This window comes from Eumetopias jubatus, unplaced genomic scaffold (genome assembly GCF_037043125.1).
Source record: "Eumetopias jubatus isolate StellerSeaLion01/CBP00866 unplaced genomic scaffold, mEumJub1_p1.0 scaffold_17, whole genome shotgun sequence".
In the NCBI taxonomy this organism is placed as follows: Eukaryota; Metazoa; Chordata; class Mammalia; order Carnivora; family Otariidae; genus Eumetopias; species Eumetopias jubatus.
This window is the reverse complement of record NW_028274823.1, coordinates 33,990,656-34,017,492: the sequence shown is the minus strand read 5'-3', so window position 1 is coordinate 34,017,492 and position 26,837 is coordinate 33,990,656. Positions and strand designations below refer to the sequence as shown.

Below are 26,837 nucleotides of genomic sequence, written 5' to 3'. Positions count from 1 at the left end.
TACGTCAAGTGAATTTTTGCTAAGAGAGGCAAACCCGTGCCTCTGTAAGAATTGTCACGCTCGGAGTGAGCCAACCAGCCTCCATCATCCAGATGGCCGATCCCAGATTGGCCGCCGGAGTGTCAGGGAGCGGCCTCTCTAGCTACTGTCTCTATGGTTCGCGGAATCTCCAGGTCGCGGTTTGACCGGGCCGGCGTTTGCGCGTGCGCGAACTACGGCGCGTGCCCGCCCTCCCGCAACTGCCCGGAGTCCCGGGTGGGAGGGGTGGGTCTGGGAAGGTTGCGGCGGCGGCCGCCGCGGCCCCAGCCCCTAGGGTTATTCCCGGGCCGAGCCTGTGCCGGGGACTCTTCCGTCGCCTCCTCGGGCGGCACTCACCCGGCCCTAGATGGTGGGTCCGGAGGATGCCGGAGCCTGCTCGGGAAGAAACCCCAAGTTGCTCCCGGTGCCGGCGCCGGAGCCCGTGGGCCAGGACGGGAAGATGATCCGGGCCACGGGCGGTTTTGGCGGAGGCGTCGGCGCGGTGGAGCCGCCGGCGGAGAAGGAGGAGGAAGAGGAGAAGGAGACGCCGCCTCAGCAGCTCCTTCGGCGGTACCTCGCGGCGGCCGGGGGACAGCTGGAGCCGGGGCTGTGCTACTGTCCACTCCCCGCTGGCCAGCCCCGCGCCCCGCCGCTCCCGGCAGCTCCGCGCTCGGACGCCTGTCCGCGGGACTCGGGCTCCAAGCACCGAGACACGGAGGTGGCGGATGCCCGCCCGCCGCGGCACAGAGGCATGACCAACGGGGACTCGGGCTTTCTGCCGGGCCAGGACTGTCGGGACCTGGAGGAGGCTCGCGGGCTGGCCTGCGCGAGCGGCCGGGATCCGCGCCACCGTCGCCTCCGCCCGGAGGGGCCTGGCGACGAGGGCGCGGACGGCCCGGGCAGTCCGTCCGACTGGGCCGCGCCGCTCGAAGACCCGCTGCGGAGCTGCTGCCTAGCAGCGGCGGTCTCTGACAAGCCCCAGGGCGCGGGCAGCGGCTCGGAGGGCAGCCCGGCCAGCGACGGCAGCAGCAGCGAAGACTTGGAGCGGCCGGGAGCCAGCGCTGGGGGTCCCGAGGAGGGCGCGTCCGCCGCCGCCTCGGCCGAGAGGACTAGCGGGGACGCCGCCGCTGAGGCGCGCCCTGGCGTCTCGAACGTTCAGGTGAACTCTCGGAACACGTTCGAGGTGAGCCGCGACCACCTGCCCCCCGCCGGGCCGCCGGTGCCCGCGCCCGCCACGGAGCAGGGCGCCGCGGGGACCTCGGCCCGGGCTCGACGGAGCGGCGGTTTCGCCGACTTCTTCGCCAGGTACAGCGCCCGCTGCGCCGGGGCTCGGGGCGGGGTCGGGGCCGGGACGGAGGTCGAGGCCGGGCGCTGGCCGAGAGCGCCTTGCGGACCGCCTCCGTGCGGACTCTTTGCTGGCGTCAGGACTTAGCTTTGATTTGTCACCGGGGGAAGAGGAACTGGGTCAGCATTGTGTTGCCTGTATAAGTTGCCAACTTTGTGGGGAGCGAATCTTTCTGTTCCCCTGTGGGCAGGAGGCTATCTATACCTGCTATTCACACCTGGTTTCCGTGTATTTAGGTCCTGGCAGTGTGCTCATGCTACAGCTGCAGTTTTGCCTCCTCCGGAAAAGCAGACAACCTGCTCGGCTCTCAGTTTATTTTTACTGTACTACGGGGATTAGGGGTGGGGGTGGGGGTGGGGGTGGGCGCGGCGGTATGTGTGTACGGGTGTGGTTGTGAAAGAGAAAGGGAAGTCATTTTGCAGAGATGTCTATTTGTGTGTAGTCTAACCCATTCAAGTGGCTTGGGAATTCTTGAAATTAGAAGTGATTGTGTTTCATAGTGTTTAACTGTTTTAATGGCCTTTATTAAAATGCAGTCAGTTTCGAGTTTAGAATTTGATCCCAGCCCTTAAAGCCAAATTACTATGGCGCTTTATCTAGAAAATCCCTCTTCTCTACTTCTGCCAAATAGGCCTACACTTTTTTCAGCAACTTTTTAATTTTTGGTGCCATTGTATTTGTGTTTTGACCTGCCATTCTTGAAATCAAGTTATGGTTCTGGACATTGCAGATTTCGGAATAGGGCTTTGATAGGGATAAAATGCTCATCCTATTGCACATTAATGAAATGCCAATTTTCCCGGAGTTAGATCTTGCTTGATACGCTTTTTTTTTCCTTTTAATCTCTAGGCAAATAGGAGAGTATTCCCAACTTGTAAACCCTCCTTTTCAGAGTTCTCCTGTGTTTTTGTTTCCTTTTCAGGGATCTTGATAGAAATGAAAGAAACAAATTATGCAGCTCCAGTTTTAGAGGATTATACAATCTGTGTGCATTTTTGTAGACACAATTTTCTGATTGTAATTATTTCTTTTTCTATTTTATTATCGCTTATTTTCCCTTGTATGAATTTACAAAAATTTATAAAGTTGTTTACATCAAGATTGGGAAATCCTAATTTTGTGTTACTGGTGGGACAAAATATATAGTAGTGACAATTGTATTTGTGCCTATAGTTGCAAAAATATACAAAAATATACTTAAAGCTTAGAGTGGCAATATTTTTTTTAAGATTTTATTTTATTGATTCATTTGAGACACAGAGATAGAGCATGAGCAGGGGGAGAGGCTGAGGGAGAGGGAGAAGCAGGCTCCCCGCTGAGCCAGGAGCCCAATGTGGGGCTCGATCCTAGGACCCTGGGATCATGACCTGAGCCGAAGGCAGACACCTAACCATGTGAGCCACCCAGGCGCCCCTATAGTGGCAATATTTTAAAAGCTTGCAAGGTGAGCTAAGTTTATACATTTGTGAACTTTGGGTGTTTTTTGGTCATGTTTTGATGTCAGGTGTCAGGCAATTTTAGACCTGGAAGGGGCTTTGGAGATTGCTAATTCAATCAGTGTAGCCAGAATACCTGCTTGTGCCACCATTGGGAATAGAGATGATTTGGACAGTGGAGTGCAGGCTAGTAGGTATTAAGTTTGAAGACAGATACATATATATGCATTGCAAATTATGAACAATAGCAAGGCAAATCTATTATGAGGTTTTTCATGTTAACAGTAGGGAGGATTTTTGATATAATTAAAATTTTTTCTTAATCCGTACACTAATAGGATTTCAGTTAATGTAACTAGCTGACATTCATAAAGCCACATTAATCATGTGTATCAGAGCATTGGATTTCAAGTCAGAAAACAGGTACCAGAAGTTAACTTCTCTAAGCCTCATTTTTTAATTTTTTAATTTTTATTTTTTTTAAGATTTTATTTATTCATTTGACACAGAGAGACACAAGCGAGAATAGGAATACAAGCAGGGCGCGTGGGAGAGGGAGAAGCAGGCTTCCGGCCAAGCAGAGAGCCCGATGGGGGGCTCAATCCCAGGACCCTGGGATCATGACCTGAGCCGAAGGCAGACGCCCAACGACTGAGCCACCCAGGCGCCCCTAAGCCTCATTTTTTAATTGACATCTGAATGTCAAGATTCTAGGTGTCAATTGCTTCTTTGTATAACATACTTAGGAAAGGACACAGAGGCACAATTTTTCTTTTAGCATTTAACCAAAACCTTAACTGGATTCAGAACACCGTAAAGGCAGACACTATGATAGTCATCTCTGAGTCTACAGTATCTAGCAGTGGTATTGAGAACCTTGCTCAGTTTGTGTTGAATTGGCAACTTTTATAGGCTCTTCCTCTTCACTATTCTCTAGCTAGTGTAATTTTGTTTTTTTGTTAGTAAGCCAGTCGGGGTTTGAACTCATGACCCTGAGATCAAGACCTGAGCTGAGATCAAGAGATCAACTGACTGAGCCACCCAGGTACCCCAAGTAATTTTGAAGAAATCTCCCATTCCCGGGCAGAATGGTCAGAAATTTCCTTTGCCTTGACAACCTATGAGGGTTTTTTTGTTTTTTTCTTTTCTCTTCGTGTGTGTAATTGTTATTCTTAACTCCGAAGCTCCAGATGAGGCATCCCTTTGGGGATATCTTGTTCTAGGATGTATTCTCATTCTTGAGTGCAGGTGCTACCTACTGCCACTTCATTTTTTGATGAGGAAATTCACTGTCTACATAAGGTATTTTAGGTAGCTGATGGCAGAGCTGGAATTGGAAACCAGGATTCTTGATTTTCAGACCAGGTTAACATTCGATCACAATTTATAATCACCTGTGGCTTTTTTCTCTCCCACCTGATTATCCTCCATCTTTCCCTTCTTTCTGCTTCTTTTCTTCATCTTAACCTGGCAAAAATCTGTAACAGAAAGACTTTTAGGGAATAGTTTCATGTTTTAACTTAAGAGAGGGGAACATTTTACAATGGTTTATCTATTACTACAAAGTTATCTTCAATTAAGACACATCAACAGAAGCTTCATTGAATAGGGTAGAAATTCTGTAGGAGCTAAAGGAATTTGGTCGAGGATGGACTGCTCTCCATCTCCTACTTCTCTTCCAGATGAGGTGAGTTCTGGTTCATTCCCTTTGGTGGGCTTGCCTCAGCCTCACATGGGCATCTCTCTGTGAATGGTGACTTGACCTTGGGAGCCCTAGAAGTAATATTCCCTCAGATTCGTGGTCTTTTCCTGTCCATAAATGTTTTTAAAATGCTAGGTGGGGAGCGCCTAGGTGGCTCAGTCATTTGAGCTTGGACTTTTGGTTTCTGCTCAAGTCATGATCTCAGGATTGTGAGATCCAGCTCCATGCTCATTGGGGAGTTGGCTTGAGATTCTCTCCCTCCCCCTGTGCCCCTTTACTGCTCGTGTATTCTCTCTCTCTCTCTCTCAAATAAATAAGTAAATCTTAAAAAAATAAAATACTAGGTGGGTACACTACCTCTACTGTCACCAACTTAGCAGTAAGAAGGAGATGAAAACTTAAAAAAAAAAAAAAACTCTTGTGTTTCCAGGCTGGCCTTGGTTCTTTAAGGATCTGTTTATTACTCTTCAAAAATAAAATAAAATTTTAAATTATTTTTATGGGTCCTTAAGGCAAACTCATGTCTTAATTTTTTTCAAACTAGAAAGATTTATTTTTTAGATAGGTACACCCTTTATAGATGTATTTTTTTAAGCCATTTAATACTTTTGAGTTTTGCTTAGATTGCACTGGCAAGGTACTGTTATTTAGAAACACACAGGTATCTGTTGCTGATAATTTTTTTTTTTTTTTTACAAAGTCTTCATATGAATCATGAGAATTTGGTGGCCTTAAAGGGCATAGCTAAGGTAGAAAAGAAAGTATTAAAAAGAGAATTGACGTAGATTATGAAACATACAGATCCATGTAGCTTTTTCTATAATTATTGACTTCTGAAACTTACTAAATGTTGTGGTAAAAGATTATTTTCACAGAACTCTTTTATTACAGTTAGGCTGAATAAGGAAGACTAAAGGCTCTTTTAGTGATTTCTTTTCCTTTTTTAATTTTTTTATTTTATGAAGTAGGCTCCACACCCAACGTGGGGCTTGAACTTACCACCCTAAGATCAAGACCTGAGCTGAGATCAAGAGTCAGACATTTAACTGACTGAACCACTCAGACGTCCCATACAATTTTTCTTTATTGTTCTCAGAAACAACAAAATCAACCACGTTCCTTTTTCCACTTAGAATTTACAACTGGTTGGCAACATCATAATTCACCCAACTGAACCATCATAGACCTCTGTCAGATAGGGCTCCCTTATTTGTTGCACAGCATGTATTCCTCCCAACCAACTAAAATAAAAACCTATTTTTCAAAAAATTCCTTTTTCAACATTTCAATAAAGAAGAGGCAAAACATCAAATTTCTGATAAGTTTTAAAAGATTTTTATAGCTCCCCAAATCAAGCATTTAATATAGGTGTGGTATAATTATTTGTAAGAATGAAGGAACTGCAAGAGATTAAAAATATGTGAAAATACTCTTCTGTGTCACTAATGAAACTCCTTTAACATTCCTTATATAATTAAAATATTTGAAATTTTTAGAAAAGCTGAAAATAATATGTAATTCATTGCTCTAGAATAAAAATAAGGCTCTTTTTAAGATTTTAGGGTTATGTGAAGCTACCCATCATATTAGATTGAGGAGCTAATGGCTCAAGAGCCTTTTGTATTTGTTCCCTATGTCTGATACCCCCCCCCAATCCAGTGTTTTCTTAAAACACTAAACCACTGGAAATCCAGCTCTGGTTCAAGGATGTTACCTTAGAAATTTGTGGTTTTAGGGTGGATGGTTAGAAATGTGATAATCTAAATATAAACCAGGTAGAAAATACTGGGGAACTCTAATTTTTCTGAAACTAAGATAATTTTAAGATAATGGGGGGATGGGCAGAAGAAGAGGGAAAGAATCTTATGCAGGTGCCAGGCCCAGCGCAGAGCTGACATGGGGCTCAATCTCACAACTGTGAGATCATAACCTGACTGAAATCAAGAGACGCTTAACCAACTGAGCTACTCAGGGACCCCGAGACTAAGATAATTTTAAGTGCTCAAATATTATTTTGAAGTGCTAAATTAACATTTTTAACACTAGATCCCAATAACAAGGCAGACTATTACTCCAGTATTAACTTGGAGTTACTTGTTCAGTAGAAATTTTCTGAACTATTAAAAATGGGCATAGAGATTTATTTTTAAAATACTTTTTATTTTAGGATAGTTTTAGATTTACAGAAAAGTTGCAAAGATAGTAGAGAATTCTAGTATATTCCTCACCCCGTTCCCCTATTGTTAATATCACATTACTGTAGTACATTTAACACAAGTAAGAAACCAGCATTTGTACATTGCTGTTAATTAAACTTCACACTTTATTTAGCATAGAGATATTGACTAAAAGATTTTTGTTTGGGGAGCAGTTGTGTTTTATGTACAATAAAAAATGTTTAAAGTACAAGGGACTTCAGGGATCACTTTATTCATCATTTAATATCCTATGGAAAATCAGCAGGGGCTTCTGAGTGGCTCATTCGTTAAGCGTCTGCCTTCGGCTCGGGTCACGATCCCAGGGTCCTGGGATCGAGCTCCGCATCAGGCTCCCTGCTCTGCAGGAAGCCTGCTTCTCCCTCTCCCACTCGCCCTGCTTGTGTTCCCTCTCTCGCTGTGTCTCTGTCAAATAAATAAAATCTTTAAAAAAATAAAAAATAAAATCAACAGTGCTGTTAATCAGAGAAATCTTTTATTTGCTAGACATCACCTAGTAAGGTGGTATTAATTTAATACCGGAAATGAGTTAGACATGGTAATGAGTTGTTCTTCAGGTGGGCCGAGGGCATTGATTTTCAAGGCTTTTCAGTTCAGACTATTCGGGGCAGTATTTAACAACCAGTACCTACCCATTTGCCTCTAGAAAAAATTATGAAAGCATATCTTAATTCTACATAATTTCATATTTTTCCAAAGTTACATTGATATGTGTTTTCTAATTCTGGAAATATTCCCATGACCTACTAAAGGTGGGATTTATTTTTATTTTACAATTATTTGCCCACAGTCAGATAGCAAATGAATAAAAGAATCAGAACTAGAGCAAAGGAGCGGCCTGGGTGGCTCAGTCGGTTAAGCATCTGCCTTCGGCTCAGGTCATGATCCCAGGGTCCTGGGATGGAGTCCCTCGTTGGGCTCCTTGCTCAGCGGGGGGCCTGCTTCTCCTCCTCCCCTCTTGTACTCTCTCACTGTCTCTCTGTCTCTCAAATAAATAAAATCTTAAAAAAAAAAAAGATCTGATTCCTAGGGCTTGAAGCTAATACACTGATTTCTCCAAATCCTCAGAAGTTTACAAACAAAAACATAATTTTTGGGGTAGTAAAAATACTATTGACTTGAGAGATAAGAAATTTGGTTTTTGTCCTGGGTAGCTTCTTCTGCCACAAATAATTGTGTGACCTTGGGCAAATAACTAAATTTGTCACTTCAGTTTCCTCATCTGTGAAATTAGGAGATTCAGAGTTCCTTCCAGCTCCAATATACTGTGATATTATGTTACATGATTTTCTTGCAGTACTATTGTGGACCTCAAAATTTTGCCAGCTAAATATTGCAAATGTGAACTGAGTTAAAGATGGTACTTTAAAAAAGAGGGTGATTGTTTCACCTGTAAAATGAGAAAGTTGCCAGAGATAGAAGTATCTCCAACTCTAAATTCTACCTTGCAACTCTTTCCACCATCTTTCTGTCCCTCCATAATGGTGTGCATGAATGTCATGGTAGATCCTCTCAAGAGCATTAACAAAGCTGAAAAGAGAGGCAAACGCCAGGTTCTTATAGGCCATGCTCCAAAGTCGTCATCTGGTTTCTGTGATGATGCAGCATGGTTACACCAGCGAATTTGAAATCATTGATGATCGCAGAGCTGGGAAAATTGTTGTGAACCTCATGGGCAGGTTAAACAAATGTGGAATAATCAGCCCCAGATTTGATGTACAACTCAGAGATCTAGAAAAATGGCAGAATAATTGGCTCCAGTCCCCCCAGTTTGGTTTCATTGTACTGACAACCTCAGCTGGCATCATGGACCATGAAGAAGGAAGTTGAAAACACAGGAGGGAAAATCCTGGGATTTTTTTTCCTAGGGATGTAATACATATGTGCAAATAAAATGCCTCAATGGAAAAAAAAATAAATTCTACCTTGAACATTTCTTTTAGTAAAGGTCTAACTCTGCCCCAGAATAATCATGCTGAACATCAGTAATCTTTGTTTAGTTTCTTATGTATAGATAATATAGACCATCTGCTCTAATTAGAAAATTCTAGATTTTTTTTTCTTATAATTTCTTTGGAGTAGGAGAGAAAATAGGATAAGTAAATTCTAGTTAATCAATGTGGTGGAATTTGAGACCTTAACTTCAGGACCATGAGTTATATCTCAAAGATTGCTAGGGTTCCACCATGGCGAACTAGTAGCCTTAGTGCAATAATTCCAGCTTTTGTTATTCTTCAAAATCACCTAAAAGCACATTTTTAAAAATGAAATTCTCCAGAATCCACAACTTTAGATTTCAGGGGACTTGCTTTTTTGGCAGATGGCATATTCAAAATACAGGATAGTGTAGTGTTAAAACTGCTGGTTCTGGAGTTAGACTGCCTTGGTTGAATTAGCTTACCTAGCAGTATAATTTTGCACAAGTTACTTGACCCCTCTAGATCTTAGGCAGTTCATCCATAAAGTAAGGATAATGGTGATACCCGCCTCATGAGATTGTCCATGGGATAATGTTCTAAGTGTGTTGTGTTTCTTATCTGGCATATAGTGAAGGTTCAAATGTTATTATTCAAACTTCAGTATGACAGCCGCAGTCCCTTCCCCAGCTTCATTACTGAAATCCATTGGTTTATTTATTTATTTTTTTATTTTTAAAGATTTTATTTATTTATTTGACAGAGAGAGCAGGAACACGAGCAGGGGGAGTGGGAGAGGGAGAAGCAGGCTTCCCGCTGAGCAGGGAGCCCGATGTGGGACTCGATCCCAGGACCCTGGGAGGCAGACACTTAACGACTGAGCCACCCAGGCGCCCTGAAATCCATTGGTTAAAGAAGGGAAGAGATGAATGGATTTTTTGTGTACTACCTGAAGAAACATTACACAATTAGTAGATTTTTATTGGTAAAATTTGTAGTAGATTTATAATTGGTATTCGGGATTGTATGGGAATTAAAATGGACTGTAACATTATGATCTAAAATTTCCAAAAGTCTTGAAGCTTTGACTAAAAAGTCAATCTGAGAAGGAATTGAAAGGAGGGAATGTTGAGAAGTATTAAAATATTTGTATCTTTTATTGTTTTAAGGAACTTATAGACAGGCAAAGCCAGTTTTTTAGTTTAAATTCATGAAATGTTTAGCTTGGCTCACTCACACATTTCCAAGTTAGTATGTTGTGGTGGGAAAGCTTTGGGAAGAGTGGAAACATTTGGAGATTTTGAGGTGACACATCTGTTAGGCGTCTCCAAGTATATCGGGAAGGGGAAAGTCGGTCCTTTTTGAGGCAGCTTGTTTCTTCCTAGGAACTCTGCTAGCTACCCTGAGTTGTCCCCAGGTAGTTCTGATTGATAGTTGCTTGGACCCTACTACAATAATTCTTAAACTTTAGTGTTTAAAATTACCTGGAGGGAGGAGGTTGTTAAGAATGCAGATTTCTTGAGCTCCCCCTCCGTTTTTGATTCACTAGATCTTGGGTGGGGCCAGCAGGAAACCAAGTATTTAACAGGGACCCCCTAGTGATTCTGATGCAGGTGGTTCCCAGAATATAATTATTGAAATAATTGTTGATAGGCAGGTGTCCTCAGATAATAACTGAAAGAAGGTACAACATGCATTTATAACTCATATTACCTTATTGATTTAAAATTGGGTCGTATGCAGGTCCTCTGTAATTGGTGAGTGTAAGTACAGGTACAGTAGAGAACGGGTAAATACAAATGTAGAAGTATTTTGCTAACTTTCACTAGGTTGAGAAGTTATCTCTGCCTGATTAAATCTTAGTTTCCTTTTTATTAGTGGGAAGGGTCTTTTACTTTCATTTTATGCTGTGTAGATAGTCATGCTTGCCTATCCTGTGAAAAGCTTTAACTTTTAAAATTTTACTCAGATCTCTTTAACCTGGAGACATAACTTTACCTCTCCTTATTTATAGCTTATCAAAAAAAGGTGTTAATTTTCGTTCCTTCTGCTGCTAGTTGTAACTCTTTTCCATGCCTTTAAGAAAAAATCCTGCATATTGAACATGGCTTATTCCCCTCTAGAATTTGCTGCTTCAGCCTTTCTTGGACTTCTTATTTCTGTGGCCAAAAGAAGAAAGAGAGGGAAACCCATGTGACTGTCTGGGTTTTCAGCAGGCTCTTTCCTGCAATTAAGAGAAGTTTACCTTAGGAAACCAAGCTACAAGTTATGTTCCTAGTTAGAGCTAGTTTGAGAGTGAACTTGGTAATGTGTTTAAATTTACCTTTGAATTTGGCTTTTCACTTTCTTTTTAATTTGAATTTTATTTTGAGATACATTATTGGCTAGAAAATATTTCCATCTGCCTGTTTCTAACCCCACAGAGATTAAAACATTCTGAGTTTGGAACTGAACATGATAGTTTTGAAATCAAATTATGTGCTATTTTCTCATATTTTCACAAATACTGTAATGTATAACTACCCATCATACACTGGGAATTATTTACAGTTTCCAAATCTGGTTTTCATCTAGACTGTCTATAGTCATCTTCTAGTCAAGTAGGGGAAATACTTTTATTGCCCCCAGAAAAAGGTACTCAGAGTCTATAAATTTAAATTTTTTTTGTAAGAAAAACAGAAAATGCTCATCTTTTTTGGCTTAAAAAATAGGAATTCATTATCTGATAGCTCTGTAGGTTAGAGGTCTAACGTATATCTCAATGGGCTAAAATCACGGTGTCAGCAGGACTACTTTCTTCTCTAGAGGCTTGAGGGGAGGGTCCATTTCCTTGTCTTTAGAAAATGCTCTTATTTGCTTTTGAAAAGCAGGGCAGGAAATATAAAATAAAACTACTAAGGCTAAATACGTTGTTTCCATACTATTTCAGTTAAGGTGGTAAGGAAATAGATAAAGAAAATTGGAGAGTGTGAAGTTACAGTTAGAGACAGGAAAAGCTGTTAAGAGAATGAGTTGGAAGATGTTTCTACAGAAAAAAAATTGCTGAGGAGAATACATGTTAGCCGGAAGTTAGCTCTGTACTTTGGCTGCTAGGCTTCAGAGTATTACTGCAGATTATTCCCATATTTATTTTTCTGCCCTGCTTACCTCAGTGCCTTTGTAGAGGTTTCTGGCAACTTCTTGCCTTAAAGATATCTGCTGTGTCTCCCTCTTAACTTCCCTAATGTCCTCATCCTCTCATGGCTTCTTAAGAGGTCATATTGTGCAGCAGAAATATTTTTTAATGACAGGTTTTATATATATATATAACCTGTAATTATCTAATGTATGTAATATATTTAGGTTAATATATATAGTACATATATAATGTACATAATATAAAATAACCTATATGTGTGTGTGTGTGTGTGTGTGTGTGTGTATGGTTTCATTTAGGTTCTAAAAGTTTAGGTGCTAGTATGATAGATTCAGATATTAAAAAGTAGTATTTTATGCAATGTGTTCTTCCTTGAGTTTCATTGTTAAAAGGAGAATTTTCTGCAAGCACCATGGTAAGTCTAGAAAACAGAATTAAAATCCCTCTCACCCATAAGGAGAAAATTAATTGCTCATTAGCGGGAAGATATATTGTGTAGGTTTAAATTTAAGTTCTGAAGTAAACTATTGAAGTTTTAAGTCAGTAAAAGATCTCAACTGAGCAGTTTCTGTATTTTTGAAGAGTGATAAAATGTGGGTTTTTAAAATGTAAGTGATAGGGACGCCTGTGTGGCTCAGTCGGTTAAGCGTCTGCCTTTGGCTCAGGTCATGATCCTGGGATCGGGTCCACATCAGGCTCCTTGCTCCGCGGGGAGCCTGCTTCTCCCTCTGCCTGCTTCTCCCCCTGCCTGCTTCTCCCCCTGCTTGTGTTCTCTCTCTCTCTCTCTGACAAATAAATAAATAAAATCTTTAAAAAAAAAATGTAAGTGATAAAATGTAATGCTCTTTTTTTTTTTCTTACATGGCCCTTGACACCCTGTTGGATTGACTTTTTAACCTACCTCATTGGTACTACCGAGGATCGAAGAGATTGAAATCCTGGGTGTTGTTTGGAAACAGAGATGTGTTGTGATTCAGAATTGGGTGTTGGGAACCAAACTTTGTTATCAAAGACTAATACAATTTTTGATAGATTATTATATAAGGTAACCAGCACGATAATTGAACATGTAACCAGAGAATAATAGCCATCTTTGTGATATACTCCCAGAAATGCATTAATACTGTCAAGAAGACCTAGGATAGCAATTACATTTCAAAATTGGACGTACAAATAACTGAGAATTGTACTGCAGAAAGGAACAATTGTAGAAGATAACCATTATTACATTTTCCCAAATAAAATAATAACTAGCTATATATTTAATGAGATAAGATTGTTTTGTTCTAAGAGACCACCAAAATACAATCTTTTGATTTAGTTGTACTTTTAATGGAAACATCATAACACCTTGATCACTAGAGGGATTTCAACTATGCTACTGGAAGATAAGTTCTATCGCATGCCATCTGTTCAAGAAGTACTTCTAGGTCAGGCCTGAGCAAAAAGGTCAACAAAACAAACCAACCACCACCACCACCACCCTAGAGCTAAGTGTGTTTGCCTCTTTATTCTTAGAGAGTTTGGGCACCTGATGGATATTGTTTAGCCTCTGCTTGAATTCTTTCACTAACGAGGAGGTCAATTTCCTCAAGGCAGCCTATTGAGGGTATTAATTGTTAAAAGGTTCTTTATGTGGAAAACAGTGTATCTCTTTGTAATGTTTCTGGTCCTAATTTGCCTTTTAGAGCCACAAAGAACAAGTTGGTTTTTTTATATAATCACCCTTCATAAATTTAAAGATAGCTTCTGAGCCTCTTTTTTGTTTTTGGACCTTCTGACCTAAGCATACACAGTTCTTATGAGTTAGTTTGCAATTTTCTTACCATTTAGTTATTCAAACAAACGCTTTTGAGCCCTATTATGTATATGAGGCACTAAGGAAATTAAATAATATTAAACAATAAGAAAAAGTATTAAACTTAAGATGGGGGAGTCACATAAATCAGTACTTACACAGTATTACCTGATTAGTGTTATAAAAGAAGATACAGGATGTATCAGTAGCACTGCAGGAGTGATTAACTTTGGGGTAGGAAGTTAGGGAACTCTTCACGGTAGATGAAACAAAAAAGGTTGGTGTTTTACTAATGAGAACAGTTGGGATTGGAATGAGGCTGACTGAGGACCATACAGGCACACAACAGCATGTGCAGAATTTATGCATGAAATAGCACAGTGCTTGGGACTGCAGATACTCAGTATGACTGCCCTTAGGGCAGGTGAGGCAGTGTCAAAATCTGAAGGCAAGAAGTTGGAGCTAAATTGTGAGACAGTTTGTATGACAGAACTAAGCAGTGTAAACTGACTCCATGAGGGGTGGCAGTACACAGGACCTTTGATGGACTTTTTTTTTTTTTTTAAGGATTTGATTTATTAGAGCAAGCATAAGCACTGGGGGAAGGGCAGAGGGAGAAGCAGACTCCCCACTGAGCGGGGAGCTGCACGCCAGGCTGGATCCCAGGACCCTGGGATCATGACCTGAGCCGGACGCTTAACCAACTGAGCCACCCACGTTCCCCGGTTGGGCTCTGAAAACAAGGGCAGCGTGCTCAGAATTGCATTTTTTTTTTTTTAATTTAGGTAGGCTCCACACCCAGCGTGAAGCCCAATGTGGGGCTTGAACTCAGCACCCCATGATCAAGACTTAAGCTTAGATCAAGCATCTGATGCCTAACTGACTGAATCACCCAGGCACCCCGCAGAATTGCAATTTAGAACAATGACTCTTGTGGCAGATGATTTGGGACTTGTGAAACCAGGCTTGGATACACTGTGGTAGTTTATGGGTGCTTGTTGGTCTGTTAAAGTGTGATATCTGGTAGTTGATGTAAATAACATTATATTCAATCCTTGTCAGAAGGAATCACTAACAAATTGAGTGACATATGCTTATACCAGATGCCTTTTTGTGAAGCTTTAATGGAGAAAAACCTTGAATCTGATTTTTGTTTTGAGGGAAGTGAGATGACATGAAAATGGAGAGTCATATGAAAAATTATATGTCTACCATGTTTTGTAAGGAATTTGATGAGGCAGGGGAAAGAGCCAGAATAGCTGTTAGGCTGGTTGTTTTACTGTAATGAATCAGAAAGGAAACAACTTCAGGGAAAACCCTGCAAGTGTTAAGTTGTTGTAAAATCAAGTCTTTACATTCAGTGCACATGTTCTATACATCGCTTCATAAAAGTGGATGCTGGCAGTCTATGCTTCAGCCATTTCAGGGATTGAATGAGGTAAACACAAAGTCTTGAGACTTCCAAACTCCCTGGAGATAGGGAACATGTCTTTTTTGCTTTTTTGTCTCTGCAGAGGAACATAGGGCCTTATATGTAATAGGAACACAAAGATTTATTGGGCTACAGCCTTTAAAAAGGTACAAGAAGGTAATATAACTAAATGGAACCTTTGAAGTGATCACTCTGGGAGGCTCTCCACTTGTTACTTTAAAAATATCATTTCTCAAACTATTTTGGTACCTGTCTTTGGGGAGATGTTTCTGTAGGAGAGAAATCGGTTGGGCCAATGTAAAATAGGGCTAGAAAACTGAATGTTGGAGGGGATCAAAGCTGAAACACATTAGGAAGCCAACTAAACAAGTTCAGTTGTACATTAACTATAGTAAGTACTTTAAGTAATATCTTAGTTATAATAGATTTGTCCCCAGGCAAATAGTTAGACATAATATGTAAATAGTTGTGGTTTGTACAAACCGGCATAAATGATTTCACCTTCATATTCTTTTAAAGGATTAAATAAAGTCAGAGACTTGGTGTCTGCCACCCTTAAATTTGGTCATCTTGGGTAGATCTGGCAGTATCAGTTCAATTTTGGTGGAACCTAAAACTCTTTTGTTACTTACCACTGTGTTTGCAAAAACAGTCCATGTTTAAAGGACTAACTTTTTTTTTTTTAAGATTGATTGATCTTGAGGGAGAGCGAGCGAGCGTGGCGCACACAAGTGGGAGGGGCAGAGGGAGAAGGAGAGAGAATCTCAAGCAGACTCTGTGCTCATCATGGAGCCCAGTATAGGGGTGGATCTCACCACCCTGAGATCACGACCTGAGCCAAAACCAAGAGTCAGTCGCTTTACAGACTGCACCACCCAGGTGCCCCTAAAGGACTAACTTTTATATAGATCATGGGAAAATCCATAATATAACATCTGTAACTGGCAGTGTCATAATGTAAAAGAAATATTGAACTCTGTATGGTAAATGTTGCCTTAATGATGTTGCAAGTTTTGAAATATCCTTTATGTTTTTTCCACTTGGGAAGTAAATAATTTTCTTCAGCTTTTCTTTTTTTTTGAGAGAGAGGGAGAGAGGGTGTGTGGGTGTGCCCATGGAGGGGGGTGAGGGCAGAAGGAGAGGGAGAGAGAGACTTAAGCAGGCTCCATGCCCAGCATGGAACCTGATGCAAGGCTTGATCTCATGACCCTGAGATCATGACCTGAGTGAAAATCAAGAGCTGGACACTTAACCGACTGAGCCACCTAGGTGCCCCTTCTTCAGCTTTTCTGATTAGCAAAACAAATTATTCTCAATTTCAGTAGAAGTAGATTTATCTGGCTTTTTCTTGCACTCTGTCTTGTATTTTTGATCCTTTATTAATAGCAAACACATTCATCTTTTGTCATTTTGTTCATTCTTATTCATTCTTACAAATCTATATTAAATAACATTTGTTTGCCATCGCCAAAATTTTTAATAATTTTAAATATTAGCCTTCATTTTAGATTTTTTTTTAATTTTTATTTATTTATTCATGAGAGACAGAGAGAGAGAGAGAGAAGCAGAGGGAGAAGCAGACTCCCAAGGAGCAGGGAGCCCAATGCGGGACTTGATCCCAGAACCCTGGGATCATGACCTGAGCCAAAGGCAGACGCTTAACCATCTGAGCCACCCAGGCGCCCCATTTTAGATTTGATAAAGCTTAAAAACAGCTCGTGTAGAATAAACAGCTTTTGATATAAACAGTCATTTTTGTATCTTGTTTAAAAAGCCTTAACCAGTGGGATTTAGTTTTCTGTGCAATATATTTAATTCCAAACACTGCCAGAAAAAAAATAAAAGTGAATTTCCTTGAAATAGTTCTTACTTTACAAAGTTGTGTGGTTTAGACATGGTTTTTGGTTTGGCATACTTATTACTACTTAAAGATATGGGTCTAGTCTTAATTAAACTGGTGACCATGTTTTAAAAATTGATAATTGGAAATTCAGTTTTAGAAACCTGTTAACATTTTTTATTATGGTAAAATACATAGGAAATTTACCATTAGTGACATTTAATGCATTCATGGTGTTTAGTCATCACCACTGTCTAGTTCCAAGACATTTCATTACTCCAAAAGGAACCTCCATACCCATTAGCAGTCACTGCACTCCCCTCTCCCCCCGAGCCCCTGGCAACCACTAATCTGTGTCCTGTTTCAGTGGGTTTGCATATTCTGGATGTTTTGTGTAAAAGAAATCATACAATACATGGCATTTTGTGTCTTTCACTTAGCATAATGTTTTCAAGTTTCATCCATGTCGTAGCATGTATCAGTACCGTTCTACTTTTGATGGCTGAATAGTTTTCCACTGTGTGGCCATACCAGAATTTTTTATCCACTTATCCATTGACAGACATTTATTTGGGTTGTTTTTATGTTTTGGATTTTATGAATACTACTGCTATGAACATTTGTGTATAACCAAGTTTTTTTTTTTTTTTTAATACCTCTAAAGTTATTTTGGGTATTAGGCCTAGGAGTGGAATTGTGAGGTCATATGATAATGTTTAACTTACTAGGGAACCACCAGTTGTTTTCCACAGTACCTGCACCATTTTACATTCCCACCGGCAATGTACAAGGATTCCACATTTTGCACATCCTCTTCAACACCTATAATTTTCCTTTTTTTTCCCTAGTTATAGCCATCCTAGTGGGTATGGATGGAGTGGTATCTCACTGTAGTCTTAATTTGAGTTTCCCTAATGACTAATGATGTTGAGCATCTTTTCATGTGCTTGTTAGATAATTGTGTATCTGTTTTGGAGAAATGTTTATTCATATCTTTTGCCCATTTTTAATTGGGCTGTTTGTATTTTTGTTGAGTTATGAGCTCTTTATATATTCTGAATACTAGCCCTTTATCAGTTATATGATTTGGAAATATTTTCTCCTATTCTATGGCTTGTCTTTATACTTTCTTTTTTTTTTTTAAAGATTTTATTTATTTATTCGAGAGAGAGAGAATGAGAGATAGAGAGCACGAGAGGGAAGAGGGTCAGAGGGAGAAGCAGACTCCCTGCTGAGCAGGGAGCCCGATGCGGGACTCGATCCCGGGACTCCAGGATCATGACCTGAGCCAAAGGCAGTCGCTTAACCAACTGAGCCACTCAGGCACCTTTGTCTTTATACTTTCTTAATAGTATCATTTGATGCACAAAAGTAGGAACTTTTTAGATTGGCTATATTTGGGGTGCCTGGGTGGCTCAGTGAGTTAAACATCTGATTCTTGATTTTGGCTCAGGTCATTATTTCGGGATTGTGAGATCAAGCCCTATGTGGGGTTCCCATGCTCGGCGTGGAGTCTGCTTGAGATTCTCTCTCTCTCTCTTTCCCTCTTCCTCTCCCCCTCCCCCTGCTTGCAGGTGCACACGCACTCTTTCTCTCTCTCAAATAAACTCTTTAGATTGGCTATATTACAGTTCTAAGTATGTGTGACCAACTTAGTTTATCCTTTAATAGGAGAAATAAAATGTGTATATAAGCTATATAGAGCATAGAGGCAGGAAAGTACAGAATGTGTGGAAAAGGATATAGAGTTTGGCTAATATGTTAGGGTTAGTGTCCATAATTTTAAGGAACAGAAGCCCACCTAAGCTACCTTAAATGAAGGAATGTTTATTGTAGGCATGTAATAGGCATCTTATGTTTTGAAAATAGAAAATAAAATATACCTGGGCTGTGGAGTGCCTGGAACAGTGGTTTCTCCACTTTTCAAGAGATGGTTTTTCTCATCTTTCTGTCTCCTGGTTGTTCAATGCATGGTTTCCACCTGCAAAAGCCCTATATAGCTGTCCCGGCTCTACCTGATTTATCAGTTCAAGCATCTACCAGCCTTCAACTCACTCAGTCTCTCAGTTTCCTATCTAAAAATCCTGGGACCAAAAAAAAGGGGCCGCCCCTTTGGGTCCCCTCCTTCCTTGGGAGCTTTGTACTGTCACTCAATAAACTTTGCTTTGCTGCCGACCCCACCCCCAAAAATCCTGGGAATCTGATTGTCTCAGCCTATGAATGAATTTGTTCTGAAGGGCAAGGTCGTAAGATACAAATGCAGTCATATTGGGCTACTGCTTCAGTAGGGATTGGGGCAAATGCACAAAGAAGTGGGAGTGGGTTGCAGGTATGCTAAAGTCACATGTATTTCTCTTAGTTGTGGCAAGAGTAGTAGGAACTAATGTTGGACAGATAATTTGGGTTCAAGTTGTGAAGAGCTTTTAATACTAGGATAAAGAATTAAAAATTTTCCATAAATATTAGGGACTGTTGAGGGTTTGAGGGCAAGGAAATGAAATGCTCTATTCTTTCCTGTTTGTACTTTATAGTTTATTCTAGCCAGAATGAGTTCTTTAACATTCTCCTCTCTAATTTCTGTTTGTCTGGACCCTCCCTTGCTCATTCCACAAGCATATTTGTACACCAACTATATTCCAGGAAAGGAAGGAACTAGAATAAGGCCTTTAGTGAAGTCAGCGATGATCACATTGCCAGACATAAATTGAAATGCTATGATTTGATAGTAGCAGGGAGCATGAGATGGGAGAGGCAAGATTTACTTCTCAGGCACTGAGTCGGCCTTGCAAGTTTATCTTCAGGTTCATTGCAGTACTTTACAGGAGTTAGGGGAGAGGGCGATTACCAAGAGGTAACATGGAATTTTTGGGGGTGATGGAACTGTTGTATACCTCAATTGTGGTGGTAGTTATGCAAATCTATACATGTGGTGAAACTTGTAGAACTTAACATCAAAAGAAAAATGGCCAATTTTCATTTTGTGTTAGTTTAAAAAATATTTACTGAGTGTTTTAGTTTTACATAGCTTATGTGCAGGGCATTGTGAATGTTATACAATCCTGTTCTCAGTGCATTTATAGTTTAAAAGTTGCATTCAGGTCAGTATAGATGATAGAAAGTGGAAAGTATTAGAAGAGAACGATGCAAGAAGTGGCTCCTAAGAGAAGGGTTCATGGAAATAATGGCTCACTAGACTGCACTCCTCCATTAGACTATGCTGTAGGACTGCATCTTTGTCATGTGCTCCCCCATCGTATGTTGGAAACCTAATCCCCAGTGTGAGAGTATTTGGAGTTGGGGACTTTGGGACGTGCTTAGGTCATGAGAGTGGAACCCTCATGAATGGGATAAATGTCCTTATAAAAGAGGTCTCAGAGAGCTCTCTCATCCCTTCCACCATGTGAGGATACAATCAAAAGACAGTATGTGAACAGGAAGGAGGCTCTCACCAGACACTGAATCTGCCAGTGCCTTGATCTTTGACTTCTCAGCTTCCAGAACTGTAGGAAATAAGCTTCTGTTGTTTATAAGCCACCAAATCTATAGTATTTTGTCATAGCATCCTAAATGGACTAAGACAAGTAGGAATAGAAGTGATTTTTTTTCTCTGTAGCTGCCCAAATTAGTAAACTTTCATTCATGTGTGTAAGCACAGCACTAGGGGTACAATGATGAACACAGAGGTCACAGTCTAATACAGTGACAGCATCATAGAGCTTGTATTCAAATGCAGAAGATAACTAAATAAATTTTCAAAATTGTTTTGGGTATGTACTTTGCCTTTACATATCAATTTTAGAATCTGCTTGTCTGTATCTACAGATAATCCTTATTAACTTGGGAAGAATTGACATTTTTAGTATGTTGAATTTTCTGTTCCTTGAGTACAGCAGGTCTCTCCATTTATTATGGTCTTGTTTGATTTCCTTCATCAGTGTTTTGTATTTTTCAGCATATACATCCTGCTCATGTTTTGTTATATTTATATGTAAATACTTAATATTGGAGATACTGTAAATGATATACTTTTTTTTTTTAAGATTTTTAAAAATTTATTTGACAGAGAGAGACACAGCGAGAGAAGGAGCACAAGCAGGGGGAGTGGGAGAGGGAGAAGCAGGCTTCCCACCAAGCAGGGAGCCCGACGTGGGACTCGATCCCAGGACTCTGGGACCATGACCTGAGCCGAAGGCAGATGTTAACGACTGAGCCACCCAGGCGCCCTAAATGATATACTTTTAAAAATTTTAGTTTCCATTTATTCACTGCTAGTATATAGAAATATGATTGATGTTTGCCTTACATCCTATAATCAAGCTAAATGTATTTATTAGTTCTAGGAGATTCTTTATGTATCCCATGGGATTGTTTATATAGATGATGTTTTGTACAAATAGGGAAACTTTTTTTTTTCCTTCTCAATCTATAAGACTTACTTTTCTTATCTTATTACACTGGCTAGGACTTTCAGTATGATTTTGAATGGGAGTGATGAGAGTGGTCATCTTTATTTTGTTCTAATCTCCAAAATATTTGATCTTTCACAATTTAGTATGATAGCAATAGGGGTGTGTGTGTCTGTGTGTGTGTGTGTGTGTGTGTGTTTTAAGATGCCCTTAACCAGGCTAAGGAACTTCCATTCTATTCCTAATTTTCTGTGTATTTTTTTTTGGTCAAGAATGGACTTAGGATATTGTCCAGTGTATCAGTTGATATGATCATGTGGTTTTTCTTCTTTAGACCGCTAATACGGTTTTTCTTCTTTAGACTGCTGATACAACTGCCCAAGAAAAATTTACATAATCTTTAGATTGACTTTCAAGTATTGAATGAGCCTTGCATTCCTGGGATAAACCCCACTTTTCTTTTTGCTTTTATTTTTAAATATTGTCACCTTTTTATTTTTTCACTTAAATAATGCTTTATTTTGTTATAATTCACACACTACATAACTGATCCACTCAAAGTATACAATTCAGTGGCTTTTAGTATATTCACAGAATTGTACAACCATCACCACAATCAGTTTTGAACATTTTTATCACTCCAAAAAGAAACCCTGTATCCATTATTGAAGATAACAAAAACACTAACATAATTTTTTTGTTTATGCAAGAGGCATAAATGGAAACGTATTCACAGCTGTGATTAGCTTTACTCATCATCATCAGTCGTGTTCTTGCCTTTCTTTCCCAATTTTCTTTTAGGTTAAAAGATAGATTACCTCCTGGTGATTGGAATACCTTTCTCATATTTTGCTGATGTGTTGTTCCTTGTTCCTGCTCATGTTCTTGTTCTAAAAGTTCTTTCCTATACTCTTCCTCTTTTCTTCTGGTGGTTTCTATCTTCCTCTGAATGTCTTAGGTAGTACATTGGGTGTAGAGAGATGGAGATTTTCTTCATGAGGCATTCAAACATGTAATTAGTATATAGCACAAAAGCAAAAATGTTTTTAAGTTTTTTTCTTTTCCCCTTAATTGTATTCTATTTTGCTCTGTGCAACGAAAGAATAAAAAGATCTCTATTAGTAAGATATTGCCCAAAACTTATTATGGCTGGCTCAGTTGGTAAAGCGTGTTACTCTTGATCTTGGGGTCATGAGTTCGAGCTCCAGATTACTTAAAAAATAAATATTTGCTTAAACAAGAAATAAGGTATACCATAAGGTGACTTGCTGACATGAACATAGGAGGAAGAAGAAAATAATTTGTATTTTTGAACTTTAAATGAGTATCAAAAAGCATTTTGGCAATGTGTAGAATGAAAGGGAATAGGAATATGTTATGTTATGAAGCTCTTACATGTTAATCGTTCTGTGAAGGACATGAACAAGTTAAGTGTGATTAGAAAGAAGAGGTGATGGGTATTAAAGAGGGCACATTCTGCAGGGAGCACTGGGTGTTACAAACAATGAATCATGGAACACTCCATCAAAAACTAATGATGTTTATTATGATGGTGATTAACATAACAATAAAAAATAAAAAATGTTTAAAAGAAAGAAAGAAGAGAAACTCTTCAAGAGATCTGGCTCAGGTCTCTAGTGATGTGACTTTTGCAAGTGATTTTATAAGCTTTCCCGATGTGGTGGTGGTGGCATATTGAATACTTTGAGAATTTGATGGAAGTTATAGACAACTCCCCAAGAAAAATTTACATAAGTACATCATTTACTTTAAATTGTGCATGCAGTTTGAGGAGGCTGTGGACCTCCTCTAGCTCATTCATGTAGGTTCATTGATTCATGATGAAGAACCTTTGACCTAGTTACTCTCTGTAGTCCCTAGCAGCCCTAAAATGCTTAACAACAACAACAAAATTATAACCTTTACTTTCAGCCTTGAAATTCTGTGTGTGTGTGTGTTTTGACAAAGAGTAAATTATACTGAATTCTGTCCCTTTTTGATAGTTCCAATTTCTGAGAATATGTAGGTTAGTTTAGCAGTGTATGTTAAATAAAAATTCTGTATTTTTTTATTTTTACAATTTGTAATAACAACAAAGAGAAGATCCAGAAAAAGCCTGAAAAAGAGAATTCTTGGAATTAAAAAAAATCCTTCATTTTCTGGCAGAAAAAGTATTTTTTTTGCATATAGTCAGCTGAAAGTCTTTTTCAAGTGAAAAATGATTGAGGTTTGGAAAGAATGTAAGTAATCTTCATGCCAGATCTTTAATCCAAAATACTCAAGGGTAGCCAAAGTACTGAATTTTAAAGAGACAGTACTTCTACTTCTTTGAATTAATTATGTAGTCAACTGTGGCATTCCATGATCACTAGATAATGTTTTCTTTTTGGCCTTCTGTTATGCTTCAGGGAAACTTAAGTACAAAGTCCAGGAAGTTCCTGTGTTTTCAGCAGTCCAGTTTCTACTGAGACAGAGTTCGAAGATCAGGTCATGATTTCTAGTATTGTTTTGTTTTTTAACTGATTTTACTCTTTTTTTTTAAGATTTTATTTATTTGACAGAGAGAGACACAGTGAGAGAGGGAACACAAGCAGGGGGAGTGGGAGAGGGACAAGCAGGCTTCCCGCTGAGCAGGGAGCCCGATGCGGGGCTTGATCCCAGGACCCTGGGATCATGATCTGAGCCGAAGGCAGATACTTAATGACTGAGCCACCCAGGCGCCCCTAACTGATTTTACTCTTGATTGAATTTGGATTAACTATTCGGAAAAGCATTTTAACCCCTTTTTATGTACAACCCCATTTAAGTGATGATTAGAATTTAATCTGAAAAGTTAAAATAGTCATATAGGTGTAAATGTTAGGCAAAAAGAGTGATTTTTTTTCCTGGAGCTGACATTGTTGGCAATAAGAAGATTGACGACTTAGGCAGTCCTAGTTTTCTGTAATTGTCAAATTCCATAGTGTGAGAAACTATGGAATTTACATGGTTTTGTCATGTTTACATGGGTTTAACAGTTCTTGAAGACTGAAGCCCTGGAGATTCTGCTACTTTAGAAATCACGGTGTTAAGTTTTGCCCCTTTTTGGTTAGCTTTATCCTTTAATATGGTGTAGTAGGCAAGTGGTCTGATTGTTTTATTATATGTAACTCTTTTTGTGTGGTAAAAGAATTGAAATCTTGGAAAAATGAAATGGACTCAGATACACAGATATGTGAAAGCAAATACTAGTATTAATAAGCAAGAATCATTCACCAACCTTTATTATAAAAGCCACTGCGAAAAATGGCTAGGCCTTTTTTTTTTCTTTTTCTCTCTCTAATCCCCATATCAGTTTTTTCTTGGTGTGCCTCTTTTTCTTTTTTATGTTTTCAGTGATATGGAAACATTGAACTGCTACTTCTCACCTAGTGCTGTTTCTTAGCTGGTACAGCAGATTTTCTCATTTTCTTTTTGCTAAAAAGAGCGGACACAGATTAGAGGAGAGAGTGGAAGATGGTGTGTTTATGTCTGTGTGTGTGTAGATAGTTGTGTGTGTGAAAGTAGTGTTGATTGGGGATAAGAGAATGAACTTAATGGAGAAAAGATGGATTACCACTACCATTTCCTGTTCTTTAGACAACATGTTGTCGCAGAATGGGGGGAAAAAAAACCACAAAAGCCAAAACACCCAAACTAGAAAAATAGTTTTTAATATCTCCACTGTATCTGAAGCCATAAGATACTTTCAGCTTCTAAAAACTCGACTTTTGGAATTTGGGGAGAACCAGCAAATAACACTTCTTTATCAGCCCATCTGAGTTTGGAATCAGTAGGGAAAAAAAAAACGTAGGACACAGACAAATGGGACCTTAAAACATCAGCTTTATGCTGATGAAATCTGGATTGAAAGACATGCCTTTGGCTGCAGTGTGCCTTCTAAAACTTCACCTGATGTATCCAGCTGGTCAGTAGCATCGCAGGCCTTTCCTTAGGGGGTCGGAGGCAGAGGGGTACAGAGGAAACCCAACCTCATATTATTAGGAAGGCAGAGCAAACTGTATCTTCTTCTCTGCTGTTAGGCAGCAATGTCTGTCACCAAAATTTAACCCCTCAGGTGGAGGAGATGAATCAGGGAGCAGAAAGAAGTCAGGAGGGTCCCTCCTCTCCATCTCTCCCCTGAAGCATGAAGAATACAGAGTAGGAGTGACCTTTTCCTCCCAACACTGCCATATAAATTTCATTCATACAGTCAAGCTCTACCCCTGAAATCCAGAGAGGAAGAACTGTCCTCTTTTTTGTGTATGGGTGCTTGAACACGTTTGGTTTGTTTTGCTAAGAACCTTAGTGTTGACTTAAATTTAAGAAATTTGAATATGTTGGGGGATAGAAAAAAGGGAACTGTGTGTGTGTGTATTCAGTTTGAAAAGGTGGTGAGGAGGAACCTAGTCCCACACATTTATTTGCACTGAGACCTCAACTCCACCAGTGCCCTGAGAGTGGATTGGGAGACGAGGGATGGGGTATGGGAAGAATGGCAACATATGACATATATTTGAACTATTAATGTGCCTTTTTGTTGTGTTTTCCCTTAAGACTTAACAGAGTGGTACTCTTTTTCTAGATTGACTAGTAGAACCCATCTGATCTGTACTATTTTAATACAATTTCATTTATTTGTAACAATATCTTAAAATTACTTTTTGTTGCAGTTGTATGCCTTTTAGTTACATTATACACAGTTTTTGTGGCAGGGGATAACCTGAAAACCTAATCCAAAATTTCTTAGTAGCATAAGAAATTAATGTGGAACATTATCTGGTGGCCTTTCTTAGCAATTGGATACCTGTTGGCTCATATTTCTTTTATGGAAATTTCTTATAGTAACCAAAGTTTATTGGATATGTAAGCTTAAGGTATTTGGCTTTCGTTTGTTTTAATGATTTAATTAAAATTTAAACTTCATGCTGAACTTATTATCATTGTAATATTATGCTATAAAACATGTTGAAACCAGGCTTTCTATTGTGGGGGTTATGCATTTATTTTGCTTTTTTCCTTTTTATCCTTTCCAATCGTATCAAGATTCTTCAGAGACTACATCCATAGAAAGGCCTATTATTGTTTGGTTTAAGATGTTAGTATTCCTTGACTTCAATTTTGGAAGTCTAAAATACCCTTATAAATTAATTTCAGACATAAACCCACATCTTAACAGGCTTTTTGTGATGCAGGATTATTTCTAAAGGTCTTTGCTAAAAGAATCATGTGTATTTGGTATTTTGGCTCTGATTTATAAAGAGTTCTGTAACTTATAGGTGGCCTGATGCACAGTATTACTATGTATAGCCTCTAGTTTTTTATATGAGAATGTGTTTGGTAGTGATTACAATACCTTAATTGTAGGTAAAAGTATAGAGATGTGACCACCCCCAAGGGCTCTCTGTAAAGCTCTGTGCATGGAGAATTTTCTGATTTGTGATTATTACTCTCTCTTGGTATAACTGCATCTTATGCCTGTGGTCTCCTCATTCTGCTGCTATGTCTGTCTTCTCAGCCAGGTCACATTATTTGAAGCTATATTTCATTGTATTTGAAAACACTGCATAACCC

At 39.5% G+C, this 26,837-nt stretch overlaps 1 protein-coding gene and 1 pseudogene across 1 annotated transcript in view; both read left to right on the top strand.

The window, feature by feature from the left end:
- Nucleotides 1–220: 220 nt before the first annotated feature.
- Nucleotides 221–26,837, top strand: part of TBC1D12 (TBC1 domain family member 12) — a 96,567-nt gene continuing 69,950 nt past the window's right edge. Inside the window, exon 1 of the mRNA XM_028098931.2 lies at nt 221–1,323. Coding sequence (XP_027954732.2) covers nt 386–1,323 — 938 coding nt within the window. The 5' untranslated portion in view covers nt 221–385. The remainder of the gene's footprint in view (nt 1,324–26,837) is intronic.
- LOC148162152 (small ribosomal subunit protein uS8 pseudogene) lies at nt 8,199–8,593 on the top strand (annotated as a pseudogene).